At 40.3% G+C, this 22,887-nt stretch overlaps 7 protein-coding genes across 7 annotated transcripts in view; 5 read left to right on the top strand and 2 right to left on the bottom strand.

The window, feature by feature from the left end:
- Nucleotides 1–209: 209 nt before the first annotated feature.
- Cbr-ufd-3 lies at nt 210–3,095 on the bottom strand (the record flags this gene model as incomplete). Its single annotated transcript, XM_045241667.1, has 5 exons — nt 210–1,055; nt 1,105–2,457; nt 2,502–2,617; nt 2,665–2,977; nt 3,033–3,095. The coding sequence occupies 5 exons, from the start codon at nt 3,093–3,095 to the stop codon at nt 210–212; spliced, it is 2,691 nt and encodes an 896-aa protein (XP_045091696.1).
- A 719-nt stretch (nt 3,096–3,814) lies between these two features.
- Nucleotides 3,815–4,546, top strand: CBG00971 (the record flags this gene model as incomplete). The annotated part of the gene is made up of 3 exons (XM_002629692.1): nt 3,815–3,864; nt 3,913–4,242; nt 4,285–4,546. 3 exons carry the CDS (start codon nt 3,815–3,817, stop codon nt 4,544–4,546), a joined length of 642 nt encoding a protein of 213 aa, XP_002629738.1.
- Nucleotides 4,547–5,661: 1,115 nt separating this feature from the next.
- CBG00970 lies at nt 5,662–8,138 on the top strand (the record flags this gene model as incomplete). The annotated part of the gene is made up of 5 exons (XM_002629691.1): nt 5,662–6,144; nt 6,213–6,391; nt 7,069–7,444; nt 7,497–7,694; nt 7,818–8,138. 5 exons carry the CDS (start codon nt 5,662–5,664, stop codon nt 8,136–8,138), a joined length of 1,557 nt encoding a protein of 518 aa, XP_002629737.1.
- Nucleotides 8,139–9,123: 985 nt separating this feature from the next.
- Nucleotides 9,124–9,926, top strand: CBG00969 (the record flags this gene model as incomplete). The annotated part of the gene is made up of 4 exons (XM_002629690.1): nt 9,124–9,309; nt 9,359–9,490; nt 9,538–9,757; nt 9,805–9,926. The coding sequence occupies 4 exons, from the start codon at nt 9,124–9,126 to the stop codon at nt 9,924–9,926; spliced, it is 660 nt and encodes a 219-aa protein (XP_002629736.1).
- A 1,078-nt stretch (nt 9,927–11,004) lies between these two features.
- CBG00968 lies at nt 11,005–12,584 on the top strand (the record flags this gene model as incomplete). Its single annotated transcript, XM_002629689.1, has 4 exons — nt 11,005–11,259; nt 11,566–11,733; nt 11,778–11,906; nt 12,252–12,584. The coding sequence occupies 4 exons, from the start codon at nt 11,005–11,007 to the stop codon at nt 12,582–12,584; spliced, it is 885 nt and encodes a 294-aa protein (XP_002629735.1).
- Nucleotides 12,585–13,381: 797 nt separating this feature from the next.
- CBG00967 lies at nt 13,382–16,228 on the top strand (the record flags this gene model as incomplete). The annotated part of the gene is made up of 2 exons (XM_045241669.1): nt 13,382–13,639; nt 15,890–16,228. The coding sequence occupies 2 exons, from the start codon at nt 13,382–13,384 to the stop codon at nt 16,226–16,228; spliced, it is 597 nt and encodes a 198-aa protein (XP_045091697.1).
- A 1,980-nt stretch (nt 16,229–18,208) lies between these two features.
- Cbr-dnj-20 overlaps nt 18,209–22,887 on the bottom strand; it is a gene marked incomplete at both ends in the record, with an annotated part of 7,925 nt that continues 3,246 nt past the window's right edge. The window contains 3 exons of the mRNA XM_002629687.1: nt 18,209–18,406; nt 19,361–19,484; nt 21,198–21,278. Of these exons, the coding sequence (XP_002629733.1) occupies nt 18,209–18,406; nt 19,361–19,484; nt 21,198–21,278 (403 nt within the window). The remainder of the gene's footprint in view (nt 18,407–19,360; nt 19,485–21,197; nt 21,279–22,887) is intronic.

The following is a 22,887-nucleotide window of genomic DNA, read 5'->3' on the forward strand; positions in this document are numbered from 1 at the left end:
ACAGGGAAAACATCCATCATATTTATATCGATTGATAAGCAAGTGATAAGGAAAGGGCTAGACTGTAGTGATGAAGCTAGGATGAAGAATAAAAGAAGGGCAACCGAATTTTAGGGGGGACAAAAATAAATAAATAGAAGGAATACACAAAAATATACACATAGTAAACGGTCATAAATAGGTATCCTAGGGTACAAAACGAGTTTTTCTTAAACCGCATATGTCATTTCGACGATATCACGGGCAATGTTTTTGCATGGATCTCCTTGAGCGGCATCTTTAAGACGAGCGGCAATAGCGGCGAGACCACGATTCTTGGCGAGCCGAATCACAGCAGAATCTCCCCACATCACGGTGACAATGGATTGAAGGAGACGTGTAAGAGAATCCTCACTGATGTATCCGAATGAGCTGACGGTTTCGATTTTCTGAAAAATAAACAAATAAAACTCCATCAGTCCTCTAAAAACACTTACATCTACAATAGCTCTCAGTAGATCCTCCTTTGGTCCCAACTCCTGAACCTTCTCGGATTGTTGTAGAAGAGCCAATGACCAGTTAGCCAAGGCGGTGGCAGCGGACAACTGAAGCACCGGCTTATCGCTGAGAAACTGGTGGACTACCAATGGAGCCAACGTGGAAAGCTCAGTCGCTGCGAAAAGCTTCCGACCAGCAGGATGGGCGAATGCGTTGGCGATGCATCGGCAGACCATAACTCTCAAAGAAAGATCTGTTGGATCTGAGACCAGAATTGCAATCAATCTCTCCACTAGATCACGTCCTTTGTCTCTGGCGCAGAAGTAGGAATTCAAGGATTCATGGGTGAGAGCGATTCGGAAGAAGTCGAGGACTGGCACCAGATTATCGACACTCCACTGAAGAGCAGTGTCGAATGCAGATTGAGCAAGATCTGACGAGTAGTTGGAGGATGATGGGAGAAGGAAGAGCTCTTCAAGACAGTTGATTTGGTCGGAATTCAATCGGAAAGCATCTTGGTTCTCGTTCAATTCCTTCAGCTTTGCAATCGCCTTGTCTCCTTTACCCGCAAGCCCCATCTGAAAAATGATTGAAAATAATTTAAATCAAAACCAAAAAAAAACTAACAATCATATATTCAGGAACTGGTACCAGTGGTCCTCGTGGCTTCTTTTTGTCCTGTGGAAGTGATGAAAGTGGCACAGCATGTTTCCCATTGTTCTCCTTTGCAGCACGATATCCTCCATCACCGGTCAGCGGATCTCCAGAGAATCCATCCATTCCTCCAGCGTTGCTACTTCCTGGAACATAACGACCAGAGCCTGTGAATGGATCCGCGGCGCTTTGCACGTTGTTCGAAGATCCTCCTGGCACATATCTTCCAGGGCCAGTGAATGGGTCTTCGTAACCGGCTTGCGAAGCACTTTGTCCTCTCGACAGCTTGTCCATCTCCGTGCTAATCATTCCAGCTAACACCGGGATTGTGTTAATTGGCAATTTGTTCTTCTCTACAAATCGCTGGGCGGCGAATTCGGGACTTTCGTTGATATTAAACGGCATTTTCATTTCCGCAGCTCCCCGTCCAAGAGTGACACTCAACGCGTAATCGTACTCCTCTCCGTCCACCAGAACCTTCTTGCCAGACTTGATGTCGAATGCGCGGGCTTCTGGGATTCTTTGCTGAAAAATTACAGTTTTCAATTTCAATTCCTGCTTAACACTTACCTTGATAAAACTGATGATCTCATCCAAATGATGAATTGACAATTGATTATCCTGAATGAACTCTTGAGCGCACAGCGCTGGATCCGTTCCTTTTCGATAGCGAAGCTCCAATTGAGTCGGTCGATCATCAATGTCCACTTTGATGGTGACAACATCGGAAGCCTCCTCTTGCATACGATCCATTTTCTGAGTGATCTTCGCAACGACTTCCGCATCAAACGCTTCTCGAATTTCTGTAGCTGCTTGGCGTTCTGGCTCATTAGACATGATGTAGATCCTTCCGTCACTTCCAGCAACAGCAATGTCCGAATTCGGAAGCACTTTTGCATCCCACGTGGCCGACGAGGGTAGCTGAACGACTTCCTCCGATCTGACCGCCAACTGTCCATTCTTATCAGCATCCATCGCCCAAAACTCGAGCGTTCCATCTTCTCCAGTCGTCAAAATATGCGAATCACTCAGCGTCATACTATATATAAAGTCGTGGGCGTTGGTGCTGAATTTTCCGAGAACTGAAGCAGATGCGACGTCCCAGTGAATGATGTGTCCATCATTTCCAGCGGAGAGGAAATGAGCATTGGAGAGAACGGCCAGGGCTCGAACCACATCCGTGTGTCCCTTGAAGACATTGATGGTGTTGGTGTTGTGCCACATTCTGATGGTTTTATCGGCACTGGCGGTCAGATACGTGTCTGGGTTTTCCGGGAACGAAGCGAGCGCCCAGACGGAGAGGCTGTGTCCAACACACTTGTGAACCTAGAAAATTGATTTTGTAAATCTTTTTTGATAGTTTTCCAGGCTTCTCTTACCGTAAAACTTGGTTTGTTTAGCTCTGCAATCGGGAAAATCATTACATTTGCATCCCATGATCCACTAAGCATATGTGTGGCTTTCTGGTTTATATGCAGGCAACACACTGAAAAAAAAATTTATAACCAAAAACAAAGTTTCATGACCAATTACCGTTTTGTGTGTGCTCATTGAAAATAGTGATCGGTTCCGAGTTGCCAGAAGCGTAGACAGCAATAGATCCGTCTTTCCGACCCACGAAAAGCCTCCATCCATCTGCCAAATCCGCGTAGGCTATCGAGTTGACAGCGATGTTCTTCGGTTGAGCGAATGACAAAATTTTCGAATATTTTCCAGCTCGCGGGCCCCACCACTGCACTGTCTCGTCTCGACCGCCCGATATGAGCACTCCGGTATCGGTGAGCGCCAGGGACTTGGCATCTGACTTGTGGGCTTCGAGAACTTGTCCAATCGCGTAGTTTTTGATCTGAACACGCTTTTGATATGGTAAGTTTGGTGTTTCGATTTAGAAAACAACTTACATTCTGAATTCCGACCGGCGGCGACGTGTCCATAGCCTCATCAACCACTGCTGAATCCGCCATAGTCTGAAAAATTCGAAGTTTGGTCTAGGTGAAGGGTAATTCGAAACATTGATGATGACGTTAGCAACACAGCTCCGTGGTTACGGGGAAGGAAGAGAAAGCGCGCGCGGCCACGACCACCTTAAACGCGCGCGGAGTTTAAAAAAGAGAATTCCATGGAACAGAGAATAACAAGGGTACGGAGAGAGGCTAAAATGAGCTGAGAATGGATAGATTTTCGCAAAATAAAAAAATCAATGAAAATCTAGAGAATATTCCGGAAATTTGTAGCACACAAGAGACGAAGAGACGCAGAGAAACGGGAAGACAGAAAGCGCGTAACGTAAGCACTAAATTCATGACGAATCCAAAAATGAAAGCGCCAAGGAATAAGACAACAGCGGTTCATTTTACTGGCGAGTTGGCGATAATTTAGAAGGCAGGGTAGCTAAAAGGCAAGGTAACAAGAGAAGGCAATGGGAAAAAGGTAACTAGGGGAACTTGAGCCAACGCTCGGGAAAGTGGGTAACAAAATTGGAAAACTAGTTAAAAATAACGAAAGTAAAAAACTACTTCGACCTTCAGCCTTTTCTGGCCTTGTTGAGAAGATTGGAGCTTTTGAGAAAAAGAGAGAAAAAACTGTCGTAAAATATAGCGCCTAATGGACGCAGAGAATTACAGTACACCTCGACGGATACATGCGGAACTCTGAAAGTTTTCACTCAATCTTGAGCAAAAACATGTCAGATATCGACGATTCGGACACCGAATTCGATGATTTGCGGCTAGTGTAAGTCCTAAATAATCCGAAGATTTTAAATTCACAATTTCATTGAAGTAGCTCCACCCCATACATCCCGGATCTCGAATTTCAAGAAGATGAAAGAACTTTCGAGGCGAGATTCACCGGATCGTTCCTAGAAGCAAATTTGTTTGGAGCATCGAAAAATGGAGGATTCGGCGACCGTAACTCTTCGGATGACGACGAGTCGAAAGAAAACGAGGAGAGATTCGTTGGATTAGATTGGGACGCGAGTCGAATTTTCAAAAACCTCGCCTGTCCGGAGAGCAAAAATGAGAACAATGTGTGCGTTCTTCGTCTTCACGACATTCTCACGAAATCCGAAATGGGAATTCAGTTGATCACTCGACAAATGATGAATGGCGGGTTAGAAATCATGCGGATTCACTAATCTGATACATTTTCCAGCCTCCGCATCAACAGCTATACCAGCGAGAATCGTCGTGATATGGGATTCGAAGATTCTAGAAACGTCGAGAACCTGCACCGCATGATTCGATCAATTCGTGCCAATATGAAGATCTTGCTGTTGGAAACTGAGGATCTGGAGGAGTTGATCTGTCCGAAAGTTCATAGGAAGGATGATGGATGTTCAAAAAATTTGAAATTCTGGATTCCAGCTGTTGTAACTATCCCTATTGCATGCTATGTTTATTCTCGATATATTTGAACGCATTTTGACTTTTTTTAAAGAATAAAATTTCGTTGATTTTGCTTCTTCTTATGACGTTTGTGTCCTGACCGCCTGTTCTTCTCTCCTATCACTAAGATCACACTTCAAACGTCAAACTTCCCCAGGTTTCCACCTATATATTTTTTCACTTCTCTCTCTCGGAAACCACGTGTTTCCCACTCGCACTTCAGTTCTTCTACCCAGTAGCTCTGTCTGCGTCTCCTAATCTCTCGAAGAAAGAGAAATGAAACATAGAAGAAGAAAAAAAATGCGAAAAGTTTTGTGTGTGTGTACATAGACTACTGACTATTCTCTCTTTTTTCGGTTCTGCGACTGACTGCTACACATTTTGTAGTTGAATTTTTCAGATTTTTTTGGCAATTCGAATAGATTTCGGCTGTTTTTTCGAATTTTCTAGAGGATCCATATGTTGAATTCTGAGAAAAAAAAAGGTCTTGGCTCTGTTTACACAGCGAGAGTCTAGCAAACTTTTGAGTGAGCTGAGACCGAAAAGTTTTAGGTTTACAAACATTTTTAATTCTTTGTTTCCCAAAAAATGTGTTGAATTGATTACAAAATGGCAAAAAAAAGACCAATTGACTACACAGCTAATTTTGTCTATCGTCATTTCACCTTGATTTCCAATTTGTTCTTTAGTTTTTTAGCGAATTTATGTCACTTGAAGTCTCACTTCACGACACGTAGTGTTAATTAAATCGTGGTATGACCCATTACGGTAGATTTAAAGGCTCATGTAGTAGAACACAAAAAATCTTTGTTTTTTTTTGGATTTACTAGTGTTTTTTAAAGGTTTTTCGATGTTAATTTTTCACCCAGATATTTCGAAAATCCTAAAAAATCTGAAAAATCGCTAGATTTAAAGGCGCATGTCGTTGTAAAACCCATCTTCCAAGTTGTTAATGTCTCATTTTTGAATCATTCTCTGTGTTCTGCTCACTTAGATAAGAGAAAATTGTTATCACTGATTTCCTGGTTAGACGAAAAAAATGAATCAGTTTCTCCTCCGAGCAGAAATTAAGCCGATTCCCTTCGATTTTTTGCATTTTCACACATATTCAGCGCTGATTTCTCCAATTTTCAGACTTCCAAACATGACGATTCTCTCGAAAATTTGGGCTCCATCCAACTCGGTTCTGCTCCCCAGAGCCGCCACCCGTCACATCAGATTCCTCTCGACGACGTCCTCACTGAAGGCGAAGATTTACGAGTCGCCCGAGGAAGCTGTCAAGGATATTCCAAGTGGAGCAAAGTTGCTAGTTGGAGGATTCGGTCTTTGCGGAATTCCAGAAAACCTGATTCAAGCTTTAACAAAAACCGGTCAAACCGGCCTAACATGCGTCTCCAACAACGCTGGAGTCGACAAATGGGGCCTCGGTTTGCTGCTTCAAACTCGACAAATCAAGAAAATGATCTCATCGTACGTTGGCGAGAACGGCGAGTTCGCCCGGCAATATTTAAGTGGAGAGCTGGAATTAGAGTTCACACCACAAGGAACACTAGCTGAAAGGATCAGAGCAGCTGGAGCCGGAGTGCCAGCGTTCTACACACCGACGGGTTATGGTACACAGATTCAGGTGGGGATTTTCGAGCGATATTTACGTTTTTCTAGAAATTCAGGACTGAAAAAATCAGGAATTTTCAGGAAGGAGGAGCACCAATCAAGTATAGCAAAACCGAAAAAATGAAGATTGAAATTGCGAGTAAGCCAAAGGAGACTCGACAGTTCAACGGGGTGAATTACGTTCTGGAAGAGGCAATCTGGGGAGATTATGCTTTGATTAAAGCCTGGAGAGCAGACACATTGGGAAATATTCAGTTTAGGTAGGTTGGTTGGCTGGTGTGTCGTTTGGCGCGTTTTGAATAACTCAACAAAGAAAACATTCCAAAAATCGGTGCAAAAATGGCAGAAAGTTCAGTTCCTGACCATTTCTAGAAGCTTCTGGAAGGTTCTGGAATTTTTTTTGAATTACCGCGAAAAACTGAAAATTTCGAAAAAATAGTTTTTTTTTTGCGATTTTTCGAAAGAAAAATTGATTTTTTTTTCTCCGATTTTTTGCAAAATTTTCAGCTATTTTTTCGATTTTTTCAGTTTTTTGTCTGAAATTTGGTGGAAAGGTGTTCGCAAAGATTACTGTAGTTTACTGTAAAAACCTTGCTTTTTGTAAGTTTTTCTGCATTTCGACGTGGTTGTGTTTGCAAAAAAAAACTATAGAATAGTAGGCTTCCTACAGTAATCTTCACTAACAATTCAGTCAAATTTCAGACAGAAAATTAAGAAAAAATCGAAAAAGAATTTCTAAAAATAGTTGAAAAGGTCTGAAAATTTTGCAGAAAATCGGAGAAAAATTAAAGCAATAAAACGCTAAATTTTCGGAGTTTCAGTTCTGGGGGGAATTCAAAAAAATATTCAAAACCCTCCAGAAGTTTCCAGAAATAAACTTATTGAAGCGATTTTTCGAGATTAAAAAAAATTAACTAAAAACCCCCAAAATTTCCAGACACGCTGCTGGAAACTTCAACAACCCAATGTGCAAAGCCTCGAAATGCACCATCGTCGAAGTCGAGGAAATCGTCGAGCCAGGAGTCATCGCGCCCAACGACGTGCACATTCCATCCATCTATTGTCATCGTTTGGTACTTGGAAAGGACTACAAGAAGCCCATTGAGCGTCCGATGTTCGCTCAAGAGGGACCAGTGAAACCAGCCACGTCATCTGCCGGGCGATCCAGAGAAATCATTGCGGCTCGCGCGGCGTTGGAGTTCACCGATGGAATGTATGCTAATTTGGGAATCGGAATACCGACATTGGCGCCAAATTATATTCCCGATGGAATTACAGTTCATTTACAGAGTGAGAACGGAATTATTGGAGTGGTAAGTGTGCGGCGTACGCAAACACCTGACGCGCAAATGCACAATTTTCCAGGGCCCATATCCCAAGAAAGGAACAGAAGATGCTGATTTGATCAACGCTGGAAAAGAGCCAATCACTCTTCTCAAAGGAGCATCGATCGTCGGATCTGATGAATCTTTCGCAATGATCCGTGGATCACATATGGATATTACGGTTCTAGGAGCCCTTCAATGCTCGCAATATGGAGATTTGGCTAATTGGATGATTCCAGTAAGTTGTTTTTTTCTAATCTGTGATCTACGTGTGTTGAGTGTCTCTCCTATCTCTTATCAAACAAGACACAGAGAACGAAAAGTTGTCAATTCTCAATGATCACAGAACCAATTTTTCTAGGGAAAACTCGTCAAGGGAATGGGCGGTGCAATGGACTTGGTCTCCGCTCCCGGCGCTCGTGTCATCGTTGTCATGGAGCACACATCGAAGAATGGAGATCCCAAGATTCTGAAGTCGTGCGAACTCCCATTGACCGGAAAAGGAGTCATCTCTAGAATTATCACTGATATGGCTGTGTTTGATGTGGATGTGAAGTCTGGGCTGACACTGCTTGAAGTACGAGAGGATCTTACTGTAGATGACATCAAGAAGGCCACAGCGTGCGAGTTCACGGTTTCTGAAAATCTCAAGCCAATGGGACAAGCGCCATTGAATCAGTAATTGGACTCGAATATACTTTGTTGATTCTGTATATAATTTTTTTCTTTGAATTTCTATTAGCTTTTTTGTCTGTTTGCTTATAATTTACCGGTTTAGAATTATTAAAATTCGAAATTTCGATCAAATCTTTAATGAATAAAATTCAAAATGTTTTTTCTCCAGCTATTGGTCAACCCCTAAGGCATCACATTACCCTCACAAAGGAAAACATCAACATGTTGTTCGTTCGAAGGGCTCAGAGATCAAGCATTCCCTTGTTGTCCCTTTCTCTGTTTCTCTGGCCCCTCTAGTTTCCGAGTGCTATCTCACACTGGCGCCTCAGACTTTTTGTTTACGATTCGACAACCATTCAGTTCTGCAACTTTTGTTAGTTTTGGCAGGTCGTTTTTCGAGTAGCTGCTCGATTTTCAGTGAAAAATCTGAAAATATACTCTACTATCGTACTTTGAGATTATTTTAAAAATTACTTTACTATTTTCTCAATGTTTTCATCGTTTTTTTTCTATGTAAATCGGTAAAAAATGAACAAAAATGATAAAAATTGTTTTAAAAACTGCGAAAATCGTCGATTTCGGACAAGAGATATATTCCACAAAGCTGACGTAACCGAGATTCGCTTCAAGACCCAACCAAAAATAATAACGTTCCCTAAAAAAACATTTTCTCGCTCTTTTATCCATTTTTCGACGATTTCATGGTTTTTTCGATCTAAGTCGGAAAAAAATGAGTGAAATTATGAAAATTATTGAAAAATTAGTTTCGGTCAGTCGTTTTTTCGGTTGGTTGCTCAATTTTTCTCAAGAGAAAAATCTGAAAATTTTGAAGAAGAATGCCACGAAGCTACAGTAACCGAACTTCGCTTCGAGACCCGACCAAATCCAATAACGTTCCTTTAAAAACTTTTTTCCATTTTTTTCTCGCTGAATTTTTTCTCTCAAAGCAACTTTTCTAAAGAACGAAATCTTTCAGAAAAAAGAAAAGAAAAATGGCATTTCTCGGCTACGGAGCTGTCGCCGCTCTAGGCGGTGCATTCATCTACGCCAATCTTCCAACCTACCTGACCATTGGAGCCGTGGCTCCGAAATTCGCTCATTTGGCAACAGCCAAGCTTATTCCAATCAAAGGAGGGCCCAGAGAAATCGAGACTATTGATAAGAGCGAGCAGTTTACGGTGAGATTTTGTGAAGAAATTTTTCAAAAGCTAAAAAAAATGATTTCAGGCCAACGAGCTCTTCCAAAAGGGACCTATCATGGTTATGGCTGTGCGCCGCCCGGGATGCATGCTCTGCCGTCGCGAGGCTGCCGAATTGCACACCTTACTTCCACTTCTCAAAGAGAAGGGAATCGGATTGGTAGGAGGTATTCGAATTTGAGTCAAAATTCAGTTTAAGAATTTCAGGCTGCCGTTGTGCACGAATCCCGTGGCGCCAACGAATTCAAATCGTACTTCTCGGGAGGCGACGTCTATTTGGACACCGAGAGAACGTTCTACGGACCAAACGAGCGTTGGCTGCCCCATTGGGTCGGCTTCCTTCGTTTCGGAACCTACTCGAATGTCTATAAGGCAAAGAAGGCGAAGGTTGAAGGAAATATGGAGGGAGAAGGAAGACTTCTGGGAGGTAAATAGGAAGTTTTTAGAAAAAAGTGCTAGAATTCGGATTTTCAGGCGTCTACCTAATTGCCAACAACGACATCGTCTACACTCATCTGGAAAAGGAGTGGGGAGACGCCGCCAACATCGACGAAGTTCGTGCTGCCATTGAGACTTTCAATGTAAAGACTAAATAATTTTTTGCGATTGAACTTTGAAAAAAGACAATGTTTTACATGTAATTTAATGACCTCGATTCGAATTCTTTTGTGTACAGTGTTAACTTTTTACCTCAATAAATGTATAGAAACAGAAAAAGTGGAACAATTTAGAACTAAATTTTTTTTTCTTCGTTTTTTTGCAAAATTTTTAGACCTTTTTAGGATTTCCAGCTATTTTCAAAGATTCTCTCTCGATTTTTCCGAAGTTTTTGTCTGCAATTTGACGGGATGGTGTACGCGAGGGTTACTTTAGATTACTGTAGAAATCGTTCTATTTTGTAGTTTGTGGTCAAAAATTTTGACGTGATTGTGTTTGAAAAAAACTACAAGAGAAAATTCGCTTTCTACAGTAATCTACAGTAATCAAACACCGTTCCATCAAATTTCCGACAAAAAACCGGAAAATCGAAAAAGAATCTTCGAAAATAGCTCAAAAAAACCTGAAAAGGCCTAAAAATTTTTGCAGATAATTGGAGGAAAAAAATCAATTTTTCTTTCGAAAAATCGGAGAAAAAACCCTAATATTTAGGAGTTTTCAGTTTTGGCGGGAATTAAAAAAAACAATTTCAGAACCATGGTGGCCTAACTTTTGCAATTTGAGTTTTCTAGGTCACCACATTAAAATTACCTAGAATTGGTGTGATATTCACCTGGTGTGTTTTCTAGGTCAATTTAACCTGGTGGCCTAGAAAGCTCAACTTGCAAAAGTTAGGCCATCACATCAAAGTGACCTAGAAAACACCAGAAGCATGCTAGACCATTTCTAGGCCATTCTTACCTGTCTTCTTTCTCTCTCTCCCTCTCTCTCTCTCTCTCTCTCTCTCTCTCTCTCTCAAAATATATTCTAAAAATCCTGAAGTTTGCTTCATGATCCTTTATAACTCCCACTCCCACATCCCTCTATAATCATCCTCCCCACTAATCCTTTGTTTCCGCTTCTAGATGTTTTTCTTTGGTTTCCATAGAGACTCTTATATATTCTAGCGCTTATAAAACACAACTCCACTTGCTGATTTGAATTTATTTCTTTTTTGTAAAATTACAATTTACTACTATGGATTTTAATACAATGGATTATCTCGACCAATTCCCAGCACTTATTCCATTGCATATAACAGACATTTCGTTGGATGATACGACAATTTTTATCAATGATGATAAAGTTGTTGTGGGCATTATCAATGACAAAATCGAGGTTCGGTCCCAAGGAAAAGTCATTGGCCATTTGGAATTTTCCGAAGAAAACTTGAATTTGCTAACAACCCTTTTTATCAAATCCGGGCAGAAAGTGGAGACGTTTATTGCAATGGTAAGTATGACATTAAATTCTTTTAGAATCAATATTTCAAAATTGACTAAAACAGATAGAATAGAAGAACTCAAGAGCTACAAAATGATACTATTTGGAATGCTGTACCTGGTTTATGAACAAAGTTACAGGTTAAAAACTGAGGTACTAGCTTTATGGCCTTGCAAGTTTGTTCATAGACAAGATACAATTTTCCAAATAGTATCGTTTTGTAGCTCTTGCGTTTTTCTATTGTATCCAGTGTAGTTAGTTTAAAAATATTACTTCTAAAAAAAACTATGGCAAAAATTATTATTATCATTTCAGAAACCAAATCTACTGAAACATCTTCCACCAATTGAAGTAACAATGTCCCTTGTGATTCGTGATGTAGAGGATGAAGAGTCGTGGGATTTCCTTAGAAAATGTTCTGGAAAACCAGTGTTCTTGAACTATCGGTGTGCGATTTCCGAAAAGCTATGGGAAGTCCCAATTGTGAGAGTTCAACAAAAAAATTCTGTGGAATCATATATTTCTAGATTGCCAATAGTCTGGGTATCACTCTGTATGGTCCGGTGCCGTTTGATGTGCTCAGATCTCTGAAGAACGTATACGTCTATCTCAAATGCTATACACCACCAGTGGCGGATCTCAAAAGACTCTATGAGGTAAGTGAGAAGATTGGCAGTTTGATTTTCTAGAAGACAATCGAAAAAACATCAAAAAATAGCTATTAATGTTTTCAAATTTCCGTAAAACCTCTAATACAAGGGCCCTAACAATGTCAAGTTTGAGCCAACAACCAATAACCCAGACTTGAATTCACCGTAATCGATTCCATTTCCTCTAACAGAAGCCCACCCAAACTGTCAACTTTGAGAGTCAATTAACTTGATTCTAGCGCAATATGTCAAAAATGTGTCAACTGATATCATGTTGGTGATTTTATGACATACAATTTATCAGTTGACAGCTTACTCATATCTTTAAAATATTTCTTAAAATATTTCCAGCATTGGAAAGCCACTTCACATGAGCAACGGGCTATTGGCTTTGAGATCAACTTGAAGACCTTTGAGGACTACAAGACAAATATCAAAACGTGGGCCCCACACAGCTACCATAAGCCGCAATTCGGGTTCCCACCAAGCAAAGTGTTCTGTGTGGATTTCCATTCTGACAAACAGATTGTTTTCACGGAGGAGAATGTGAAAGCAAATGGGGATGCACTAGTTATCATGTGCATTGATGATAAGACAATGATGGATACGGTAGTGGAGATGTTCGGGAAGCTTCAAGGATTCGTGGCAAATTTGAGAGGGGACAAGAAGACGTTATCTAAATGAGGAGCTATTTTCTTTTTTTTTCTTTCTGTTCAGATAAAAACTTGGTCTGATTTTGGAGTGGCTGAAATAGTACAATGTCTTTTTTACAACAAATAACTTATGAGCTTCGTTTTTCTAGTTGACAACTTTTTTGTAAAATTTATCCCAAACGAGATATGAAGCAAGAAAGAAAACAAACTTTGAGCTCAATTTTCTCAATTCCTGTGGAAGATATCAAAAAGTGGTCAACTGATAAATTGTTCATCATAATAACACCAACATTTTATTAGTTAACAATTTTTTATATCTTTTACAGAAACCGAGATAAAGAGTAGGGAAGACAAACCAAGTTACAATAAACATTCTAACAGAAGGCCACCCTACAATTTCACTTTGAGCTCATTTATCTCACTTCCTAAAATAGATATTAAAAATTTGTCAACTGATAAAATGTTTATCATAATATCACCAGCGTTTTATCAGTTGACTACTTTTTGACGTCATTTACCGGAAATGAGATAGATGGACTCAAAGTGAAGTGATCCCTGATCCCTTTCCACTCCCACAATCCTTATCATTATCCCACGCCCCAACAAAAAAGGTTTGTTGTTGATGCCTTCAAATCTTCCCACACAAATCTCTTCCGATTCAAATGCATTTTTTTGTTGTCATTCCGTTTCTATGGAGATTTCTCATGGATGCTGAACACACGAGGGCATGCCACCTGCTTTAGCACCTGCTTATTTACCTAATTTGGTGTTTTTTTTTTGCTCTCCTTTATTCGGAATTCCAAAATTTAATATATTTCAGCTGTCCAAATGGACCCGCTAGTTCAGCATCCAGAGCTGCGACCAATCAAAGCACACATTCCGCTTAGACTCAAAAAAGTCTCTATTGAGGGAGCCAAAATTCTGATTAACAAGGACCAGCTGATTGTGGAGATCAAAGATGAGAACATTGAGGTTCAGGCGCTAGGGAAAATTGTTTCAACGTTTGCATTCTCTGAGGAAACGTTCCAAGCGTTGGCGTCGGTTTTGATCTCATCGGGGCAGAAAGTGACGGAGTTCGTTGCTTGGGTAAGGACATCCCGATCGTACCGGTCATTTATCTCGTTTCCTGTGAGAAATATCAGAATTCTGTTAACTAATAAAATGTTGGTGATATTATGACAATCATTTTATCGGTTGACCATTTTTTGATAGCTTTCACAGGAAATGGGATACAGTTTCTTTCAATAAGGTATCCAAAAACGTATTTTTTAGTTGATTTTGGGTCATTTTCAGGAGACTGAAGCTCGTCTGTCAAGTTTCCGATCACTTTGAAAATTTTGGAGAATGTAAAACAGACCAAGATAGAAAACTTTGTAATCACATAATTTTTTTTAATCCCTGGTTTTTCAGTTATCTGTCGATTTTTAAAAGACACCCGTTTTGGTTCTCAAGTATTTTGAATTTGGCGTCAAAATGCGGGTGTCCCAGCAGAACCGCCCCCCCCCCCCTTATTAGCGTCGTTAATTGGATTTATTGTTGTACTTGGCTTTTTTTTAATGATAAATGTCCCCATCCACACACCGTCCAAAAATCTATCCTCCAGCCTAGATTACTGTAAAAAGCTAGAAGTCGAGTTTCAGAAAATTTAAGCATTCCAAGTTATTAAAAAAAAATTTAAAGAGCATTCTAAAATAAAAAGCAAAAAATTACAACAAATTCTGACAAAAAACCACATTTCTAGGACACCTGGGAGCCGAGATATTGCTACTTGAAGTTTCGAGTGTCTGCGTCTCTTCAGAGAAGTTAGAGACGCAGCGTGTCTCGTCGTCTGCGGCTCTAGGCTCGATATTTTGTGAAAGGTCTATTTCAGCTCCGAGATGAACTAGAAAGTTGGTTTTTGGACTGAATTAATTGGAATTTCCGGATTACTGTATCTCTCAGAAATCGGCAGATAGCGGAAGAACTAGGAGCAAAGTTTTCAATCTAGATCTGTTTTACACCTCCTGAAGTTTTCTAAGTGATTGAAACCAGGACAGCCAGGCTCCAGACTCCTGAAAATGATGGAAATTCTGTACCTCAATTATAACTTTTTCATAAACCTCGAATTCTCAAATATCTACTACCTATCGAAGTCACATCGGTGTTGGTTTGCGATGTGGATGATGAGGAATCGTGGGACTATTTCAGACAGTGTTCTGGAAAACCAAAATTCTTGAACTATCGGAGCACACCATCGGAAAAGCTCTTTAGAGTTCCAATTGTGAGTATATCCTCTACTAGGAGCATTTTTAACTTTAAAGGGGGAATCCGACCAAATTTTTTTTTGTATTAAAATGTTTCAAAAGTTATCTATTTTTTGAATATTATTGCGAAAAAATTCGAAAGAAATCCGAAATCCCCGAAAAACGCCGTTGAAAATGAAAAAAATTCAAAAAAGGTGCCGCCGAGGGACGAGGATTTGAATTCCCGCGCAGTGAGAAACCTAGGCCACGGCGCCTGATAGCATTATTTTCAAGTGGCCGACAGTGTTTTTTAACGTTTTTTACCTGTCGGAGATAAAAGCGAAAAAAATCCGGAAAAATTGTCCGGTAAGAAAGTCGCGCCGCACGCGTGGCCTAGGTTTTTCACTGAAAATCCTCGTTCCTCGGCGGCACCTTTTTTTTTTTAATTTTTTCCTTTTCAACGGCGTTTTTCGGGGATTTCGGATTTTTGAAAAAAAAATTTCGCAATAATATTAGGAAAATAGATAACTTTTAACACATTTTAATGCAATAAAAAATTTGACCGGAGTCCCCCTTTAAGCTTAATTATCTCGACGCATGTTAAAGATATAAAAAATTTGTCAATTGATAAAATGTTTATCTTAATATAAGTTTCATTTTATTAGTTGACAAGATTTTGATATTTTTAATAGAAATTGAGATAATTGAGCTCAAAGTTAAAAGTCAAGGGCCCTTCTACTATCATTTTCAGCTTGCTGATAGCCGTGGGGTCACCACATATGGACCGGTACCGTATAACGTACTGAGATCGTTGAAGAATGCATTCGTGTTCCTTCAAGACTTCACCCCACCAGTGGCGGATCTCAAGGGACTCTATGATGTAAGTTCCAGGCCACTTCCTCGAGCACACTAATAGAAGAACACCCTGCATTTTGAGCTCAATTATCTCAAGTTGTGTAAGAGACATCGCAAATAGTTCAACTGATAAAATATGGGTGATTTTATGATAAATATTCTATCAGTTGACAAATTTTTGGTATCTTCCACAGGAATTGAGATAATCGAGCTCAAAGTTGACGTTTTCTTTTCTTTGTGCCATTTCAAAATTTTACAGCTCTGGAAGTCCGCAAAGCGTGAGCAAGGAGTCGTCACCTTCGAAATCTACTCCAAAACCTTCAAGGAATACAAGAGCAACATAAGAACCTGGGCGCTAACGAGCTACTACAAACTACAGTTCGGGTTTCCACCACGCAAGGTGCTCTGTGTGGATTTTCACTCTAAAAAGCAAATCGCCTTCACAGAGCATGTGGGCTCCAGTGGAAATGTTCGAGTCTCGATGTGCATTGAAGAGAAGACACGTGTGGATGCGCTTTTTGAGATGTTCGGAAGATTGCAAGGACTCGTGGCAAGATGGAGACGTTCAGGTCGTCCGAGGGAGAGGGAGAGCAAGTAGGAGAATAAGTGAATACTATCCTCCGGGACCGAATGTTTTCTAACTTGAATGAACTTATTTAGCTCCATTCTTTTCGTTTTGAAAAATTGGTATAAGACAAACAAGATTGTAGAAGATATCAAAATTTTGTCAATTAATAAAATGTTGGTGATACTATGAAAAACATTTTATTAGTTGACAAATTCTTGCTATCTCTCATAGGAACCGAGATAATTAAACTCAAAGTTGACAGACATTAAGAGCCGCCGCTGAAGCTTTTCGGCGCCCTCTAGCCCGGCGGCTTGAGCAGCATTCACACGTAACTTGCAACTTTGAGCCAGTATATCTCAGTTCCTATAAAAGATATCAAAACTTTGTCAATTAATAAAATGTTTATCATAAAATCCCAAACATTTTATCAGTTGACAGATTTTTGATATCTCTTACAGGCATCGAGATAATAGAGTTTAAAGTTCGGTATCTTCAGTGCGTCATTTATCTTTTGAAAAAAGTTTTACAAAAAAGTTGTCAATTAGAAAAATGAAGTTTATAATTCGCTTGTTTTAATGGGACACTATTTGAAAAATTTGAAAAAATTTTAAGTACTGTTGTAGGCACTTTACCATTGGACCGCGTCGCAGCACGACGCGGCGCGGTTGGTCTTTATAGTTGAATTGAAAGTTAATTTTTTCTGAAAATCAGTCAAGAGACCTATTCTGAAATTTCAACAAAAAATTTGACCTGAAAGCCTAAATCATACGGAAATATGCCGTTTCTCATTGGGGCGCACTTGCTGGTTTCCCATTCATTCTGGCTTTAGAAGGGCTAAACGTTTCTTTCTTTTTCTCAATGGAGCGAGTTTGCTTCGAAGTTCCTATTTTCTGTCAACTCCTAAATTCCAACTCAAAAAAAAACCAATTTTTAGTATCTCCCATTTATTTAATTTTTACTTTTAAAAAAGGCAAGGCGAAGGCACTCTTATTGTTGATATAGAGAAACAAAATTTACATTACAAAAATCAAAAAAGAAATTGAGCCTTTTGTTTCGGGATGTGGGATACACGGAGCAATAAAAAAATAGAAGGGATCTATCACAGATACAAAAGAAACGAGAGGGACAGAGAGAGGAGAAAACTAGATTTTTTGAGAGATTTATAGAGAGAAAAAGGCCACCAAAAAGGATATACCCAAAAAGAGGAAATGGAGCAAAAATTAAAAAAAAAAACTAAACTTTGGATTTTCATGGGGACGAGTTTTTGTTGAGTGTTTGTTGGTTGCGAGAGTCTGTGGTTGGGAAGAGAGACGCAGAGAAAGAGAGAGAAGGTTGACAAGACCTGTTAGGAAAAACATAGAGAAATCGAGCAGAAAAAAAGTAAAATATGGAAAAACTCTGACGTGATTAACAAGAAGAAGGGGGTGATTAACATATTTAAACATGGGCGGTCTGGTTTGGACCATTTGAGTTGAAGATCAGTTTCGACTCAACACTGGATTATCTCCGTGATCGGTAGAATAGAAGCTTCGAGAAGCCGGAAATTTGAATTCCCTACTACAGCTTACTACTACCGAGTGCTGGCCAAGCGTTGGGTTTTCTTTTTGGGATTTTGAAATTTAAGGGATCCTCAATATCCAGAAAATTTCAAAATTTGCCAATCAGAAAACCCAAACGCTAAATAAAAATAAGGTAAAAAGAGACGATGTTGTTCGAATTCTGAAGATTTCTGGATGAGAAATGTGGTGGAGATGGATGACCAAAAGAGATCAGCATTCTGCTAGAAGACGATTCAGATTCGGGGGTGTGCGGGGTTTTGGGAAGACGAAATGGAGAGGATTTGATCCGGAGATCTTTTTTGGGGATGGGAAAAAAGAAAGGGGAAAATATTGGAAAGGAAAAATGAGAAGAGAAGGATGAAATTTTCAAAAAATTTTCCGAAAAAAAGATCTAGGCAATTTGGTTGGTATATATCGACTTCTACACAAAGGTTTTGATCTATCCCAAAGTCTAGAGGCCGTTGTAGGCGCGCGGCTTGATTCCCTGCTGTTGTAGAATCTCAATGATTTGGGCCTTCTGCTCGTCGGTGAGCTCGGTTTTCGGGAATTCCACGTCGAATGTGACGATGAGCATGCCCTTCTTGTTGTTGTTCTCCATCGATGGCATGCCTTCGTCCTTCTTGCGTAAACGGGCTCCTGGCCAGGTTACCTGGAAAAGGACGGGGAAATTAGTATAAAAAAGCAGCTTTTATATTTTTTAAATTGCTTTTTAATACATCAAAGTGTGTAGATTCGTATAACTTCAAAGAAACAATATTTTTAAATTTGAAATCTCGAAAAATGGCTCTAAATGGCTACTTCTGGAAACTTCTGGAATTGTTTTTGAATTCCCGCCAAAACAAAAAGTTCTAGACCACCTCTTTTGGGGTAAACTTGGTTAGAACCAAGGCTATCGGGATCATGGCCGTGGCCGGCCGTGATTGAGGCCGTACTTGAACGAAAAAAGCCGCGGCCCTGATTCGACAGCCTTGTCCAAAACGGTTCTAAAGCGTCAGGGTTGCGAAATGGCCAGTTCCACATCGTCCTGTTGCCTCAACAATCGGTTAAGAAGCTCAACATTGCTCAAACTTTCAAATTTTGAAGTTCTAGAACATTCCAGAAGTTTCCAGAAATGGTTTTTTCATGCGATTTTTTGAGGTTTTTCAACTTTTTTTCTCAAAAATTACTCATTGACTTTTTCTTTTTTTGTTATTGTTCAACAAGGCTCTCTGTACATTCTTTGGTGATTGGTGTGTGTTCAAAAAACAACCATCCTGTGCTGCGACATTTGTGTTCACATCACAATGATCACAAGAATGACGTGGCTTCTTTGTGAAGTATTATGTGATGAAATGAACGAAAAACGACACCCTACTGTAGCGAAAACATCTGACTCGTACAGAAAAAAAAACGCGCCAAAGGTACACTTGTCTTTCACAGCGTACAGTAACTAGCCAGGTTTTTCAATTTTTAAAGAAACCGAAAAATCACCAGACACGCCTAAGGCACGCCAGCTATCAGTCTCCGATCTAGAAGCAACACCCTACTGTAGTCAGCAGCTGACTCGTAAAAACGCGCCAAAGACACGCCAGCTATCTTTCTTCAATTCCAAGAAAAAACCAACCTTATCACGTTGAACCTTGACCATATGCCCATCCAGGTGCAGAATTTCCATCTCAAAGCCGTTGAGCGCGTCCTGGAGGGAGATTGTCACATTGGTGTACAGATCGTCTCCCTTCCTCTCGAACCTGGAAAAGAATGATTTAGAAGCTGTTTGGGGGGAAACGGCAACTGAAAGAGATGGGGCGGAGCCTAAAAGTCGAAAATCAATAACTGATTGACGCGGAGGCGCCTCTCTCTCTCTCCAACACAGCACGATCAGTGGAGGAGGGAGAGGAGGGGGACGGCGAAAAAAAAAACGAAGAAAAAGAAGAAGAACTGCAAGAGGAGGTGGGGGAGCGGAATCAATCAGAGAAGCGCAGACAACACCAACACTACATCACCGTGACGCCAACGCATCAAACATTTCGGATTGCTATACATTTTTTTTCTCGTTTTCTCTGCGTCCTCTCTTTCTCTCTTTCTCTCGGCGTTGTACAGAAGTTATACGTATTGCGGAGATTAGTAATAGAGTAGTAGTAGTAGCGGGGAATGATGATGATGATCATGTCGACAAAGATCGTCGGAAGCGATACGACGTCTTCTGAAGGCGACGTCGAAGGAAGAGGAAGAAGAAGGAGGTGCCGACTAATTGGGGTCATCTTGATAAATGGCGAAAAGAGATAGATTTTACTACTATATGCAAAGCCTTGCCTACTTGCTACAGTAACCCTAGCTTCCTACAGTAATCTACAGTAACCCTTTTCAATGATAATCGAATCTACCGAAAATAAATGCTTTTTCTACAGTAATCCTTCTAGAACCTATTTAATAAAAGCTCCTACATGCAAGGCTTATTGGAGAGGCCACGAGGAATTGACTAGCTACAGTAATCCAGCTTCTCTCGATCCACCCAGTAATCTACAGTAACCATTTCCACAAATTTGGGCACGTCATGCTAATCGCATTGCACCGAGTGTTCTGTCAACCGAAAATAAGCCCTATGCACTTTTTCCTACAGTAGTAAGATCTGCAGGTTATCTCTATCGTAGAGAACCCGTCTAATCTAGAAGCTGTTCTCGGTAAAGCTGTCGCATTCATCTCGAGGAAACAAGACAAAGGGGGAGAAACGGGAATCGAAAACCGGAACTTTTCAGCGACGAACTATTTGATAAGAGGGGTGGTGGCGAGAATCCTGGAGGCGTTTTTTTTGTTATTGCAGTTTTTTTGCCAGCCAGCCATCGCCACAAAAGAATCTAATGCGTGGGAGAAGAGAGACAGAAGCGAACAAAAGGAAACAATTTCAGCGAGTGGGTATACTGTATTCTTGAATAGCAGCATTGACATTTCAATTCGAATTAATCGCCAATCGACACAATGTTGATGTCTCGAGAATTGACACAACCTTGTCGTTTGGGGGAGAAGAAGACGACGAAGAAGAAGGGAGGGGGATAATCAATTGGGTGGTGATAAGAAGAAGGCAATTTCAATTGAAACATTCTTGACATCACTTCGGCGAAAATAGGAGGAAGTATATAGAAATCGGGCGAGTGTTAGGGATAAGAGGAATAAAAAACTTGAATTTTAAGTCTCGAAATGAGAGCTGTGTCAAGGCGCAGCCTGATTTTTAGCTCAAAAATCAGCGATTTTTCAAAACTTCGGACCCTTGAAAGTGGGCGGAGCCTAATTTTGTTAAGGATTTTAGCTGATTTTAGGCGAGTTTCGGACATTAAGAAGTGATTTTTTCTCCATTTTGAGAACCCTAAAAGGGGCGGAGCCTAATTTAATTATTTTTTTTCAGTTCAAAAATATATGATTTTTTCTAGAGGATTAGCCTAACTCAGACCGAGTTTCAGACCTACCGTATCCCCTCTAATAATAGCTCAACCAACTCGTCAACTTTGAGCTCAATTATCTCGATTCCTGTCACAGATATCAAAAATCTGTCAACTGATAAAATATAGGTGATATTATGATAAACAATTTATCAGTTGGCAACTTTTCTATAACTTTGACAGAAATCGAGATAATTGAGCTTAAAGTCAACAGCTAGGACGACCTTCTATTACAGGTTTTACGGTAGTTTGCAGTCCTAAAAACAGCTAAATGTTAGCGAATTCCCGTTCAATTAAACTTCCAATTAGCTAGATTCCGTCGTAATCGGAATTCATGATCCAGTCGCCCAAATCAATCAATCAACTTGAACATACACATCGTTATCGGCGATCGGAAAGCTATAAAAGATTCGGAAGGTTGTTGAGAGGAGACCTTCATTTGGATAGTGATCGATTGAATTGAACATTTCAAGATTCAATTGAAACTTGAGTCTAAGACAGAGGATAGACCACGAAAAACCAAAAAGCTATGTACTGATTTCGAGGCAAAAACCTGGTGGCGCTAGGATGTGACGCACAAGCTCTTGAGCACAGCCTCTAGAGCACATGAGAATGACAAAGTTCGCTTCTTCTTCTTCTCTCCATCCCATACACACATCAATCAGTTGGACAAATAGAAAAATGTGGAAATGAGCGAGAGAGTATGGATTGGGCGGAGGAGCAGAGAAAAACAGAAAAAGTGGAAATGAATGAGCAGCGAAGGCGAAGCATTTTTTTCCCTTCTCCGATCGATCGATATAGAAAGGGAAGTACTTTGGTATAGAGAATTCAGAATTCAGAAGCCGTTCAACGACAAAAACAAGCGATTAAAATCTAGACATCGTCGTTGTTTTCGATTTGGAAACAGAATTTGAAATGCAAAATTTGCATAAAACCAGCGATTCCAGGGCCTGAAACAGTCTCGTTCTAGGCCAAGAAATGAGCAAGGGTAAGGACAAGAAAAAGAGCTCAAACACAGAAGCATCGTCATTTTTTCACTAAAATCACGAGCCGCCTCGTTTCGTCTGTTCGTTTCACTATTTGTGTGTGCTTATGCGCGGCGGAGAAACCAACGGGCGGTCTCGGAGAACGAAGTGAAACCATCGGAGAAGGAGGAGGTGGAGGAAAGAGAACATGTGATTGTGTGTATGTTTTTTAGGGTTGGTCACACACAAATAGAGATATCGAGGGAGAGAGAAAGAAACATGTGTTAAAAAAAAGTAAATGACTAAATTGGTTATGATGATGATCTTGAGGAGCTGGACTGAATCAGCACGCTGATCTCTGATTCCATCTGGGTTAGCATTGTTTCTAGAAGGATTCAAGGTTCTAGAAGGTTCCCTAGAATCTGAACACCTGTAGAGATCTCCATCGGCGTCGTTGTTTGCTCATATGGATCGCTCGAAGCCAGGCCATCGCCGTCAGCTGTATGTATTTTGGGCTATTCTGAGCATCAAGAGGGAACAGAGTTTGAAACATTCCCAGCTTCCTAGAGTCTACAATTCTAGATACTGTACTGGTCAATAAAATGTACAAAAACATATTTTCAGTTGATTTTTGGGCATTTTCAAGGGTCTAGATCTCGACTGTCAAGCTTCCAATCACTTTGGAAATTTGGAAGAATCTTTAACAGGCCTAGATTCAGAACTTTGAATTCACTGAGTTTTTGGGAAATTCC

Source organism: Caenorhabditis briggsae (genome assembly GCF_000004555.2).
Source record: "Caenorhabditis briggsae complete genome, chrII, whole genome shotgun sequence".
Lineage (NCBI taxonomy): Eukaryota > Metazoa > Nematoda > Chromadorea > Rhabditida > Rhabditidae > Caenorhabditis > Caenorhabditis briggsae.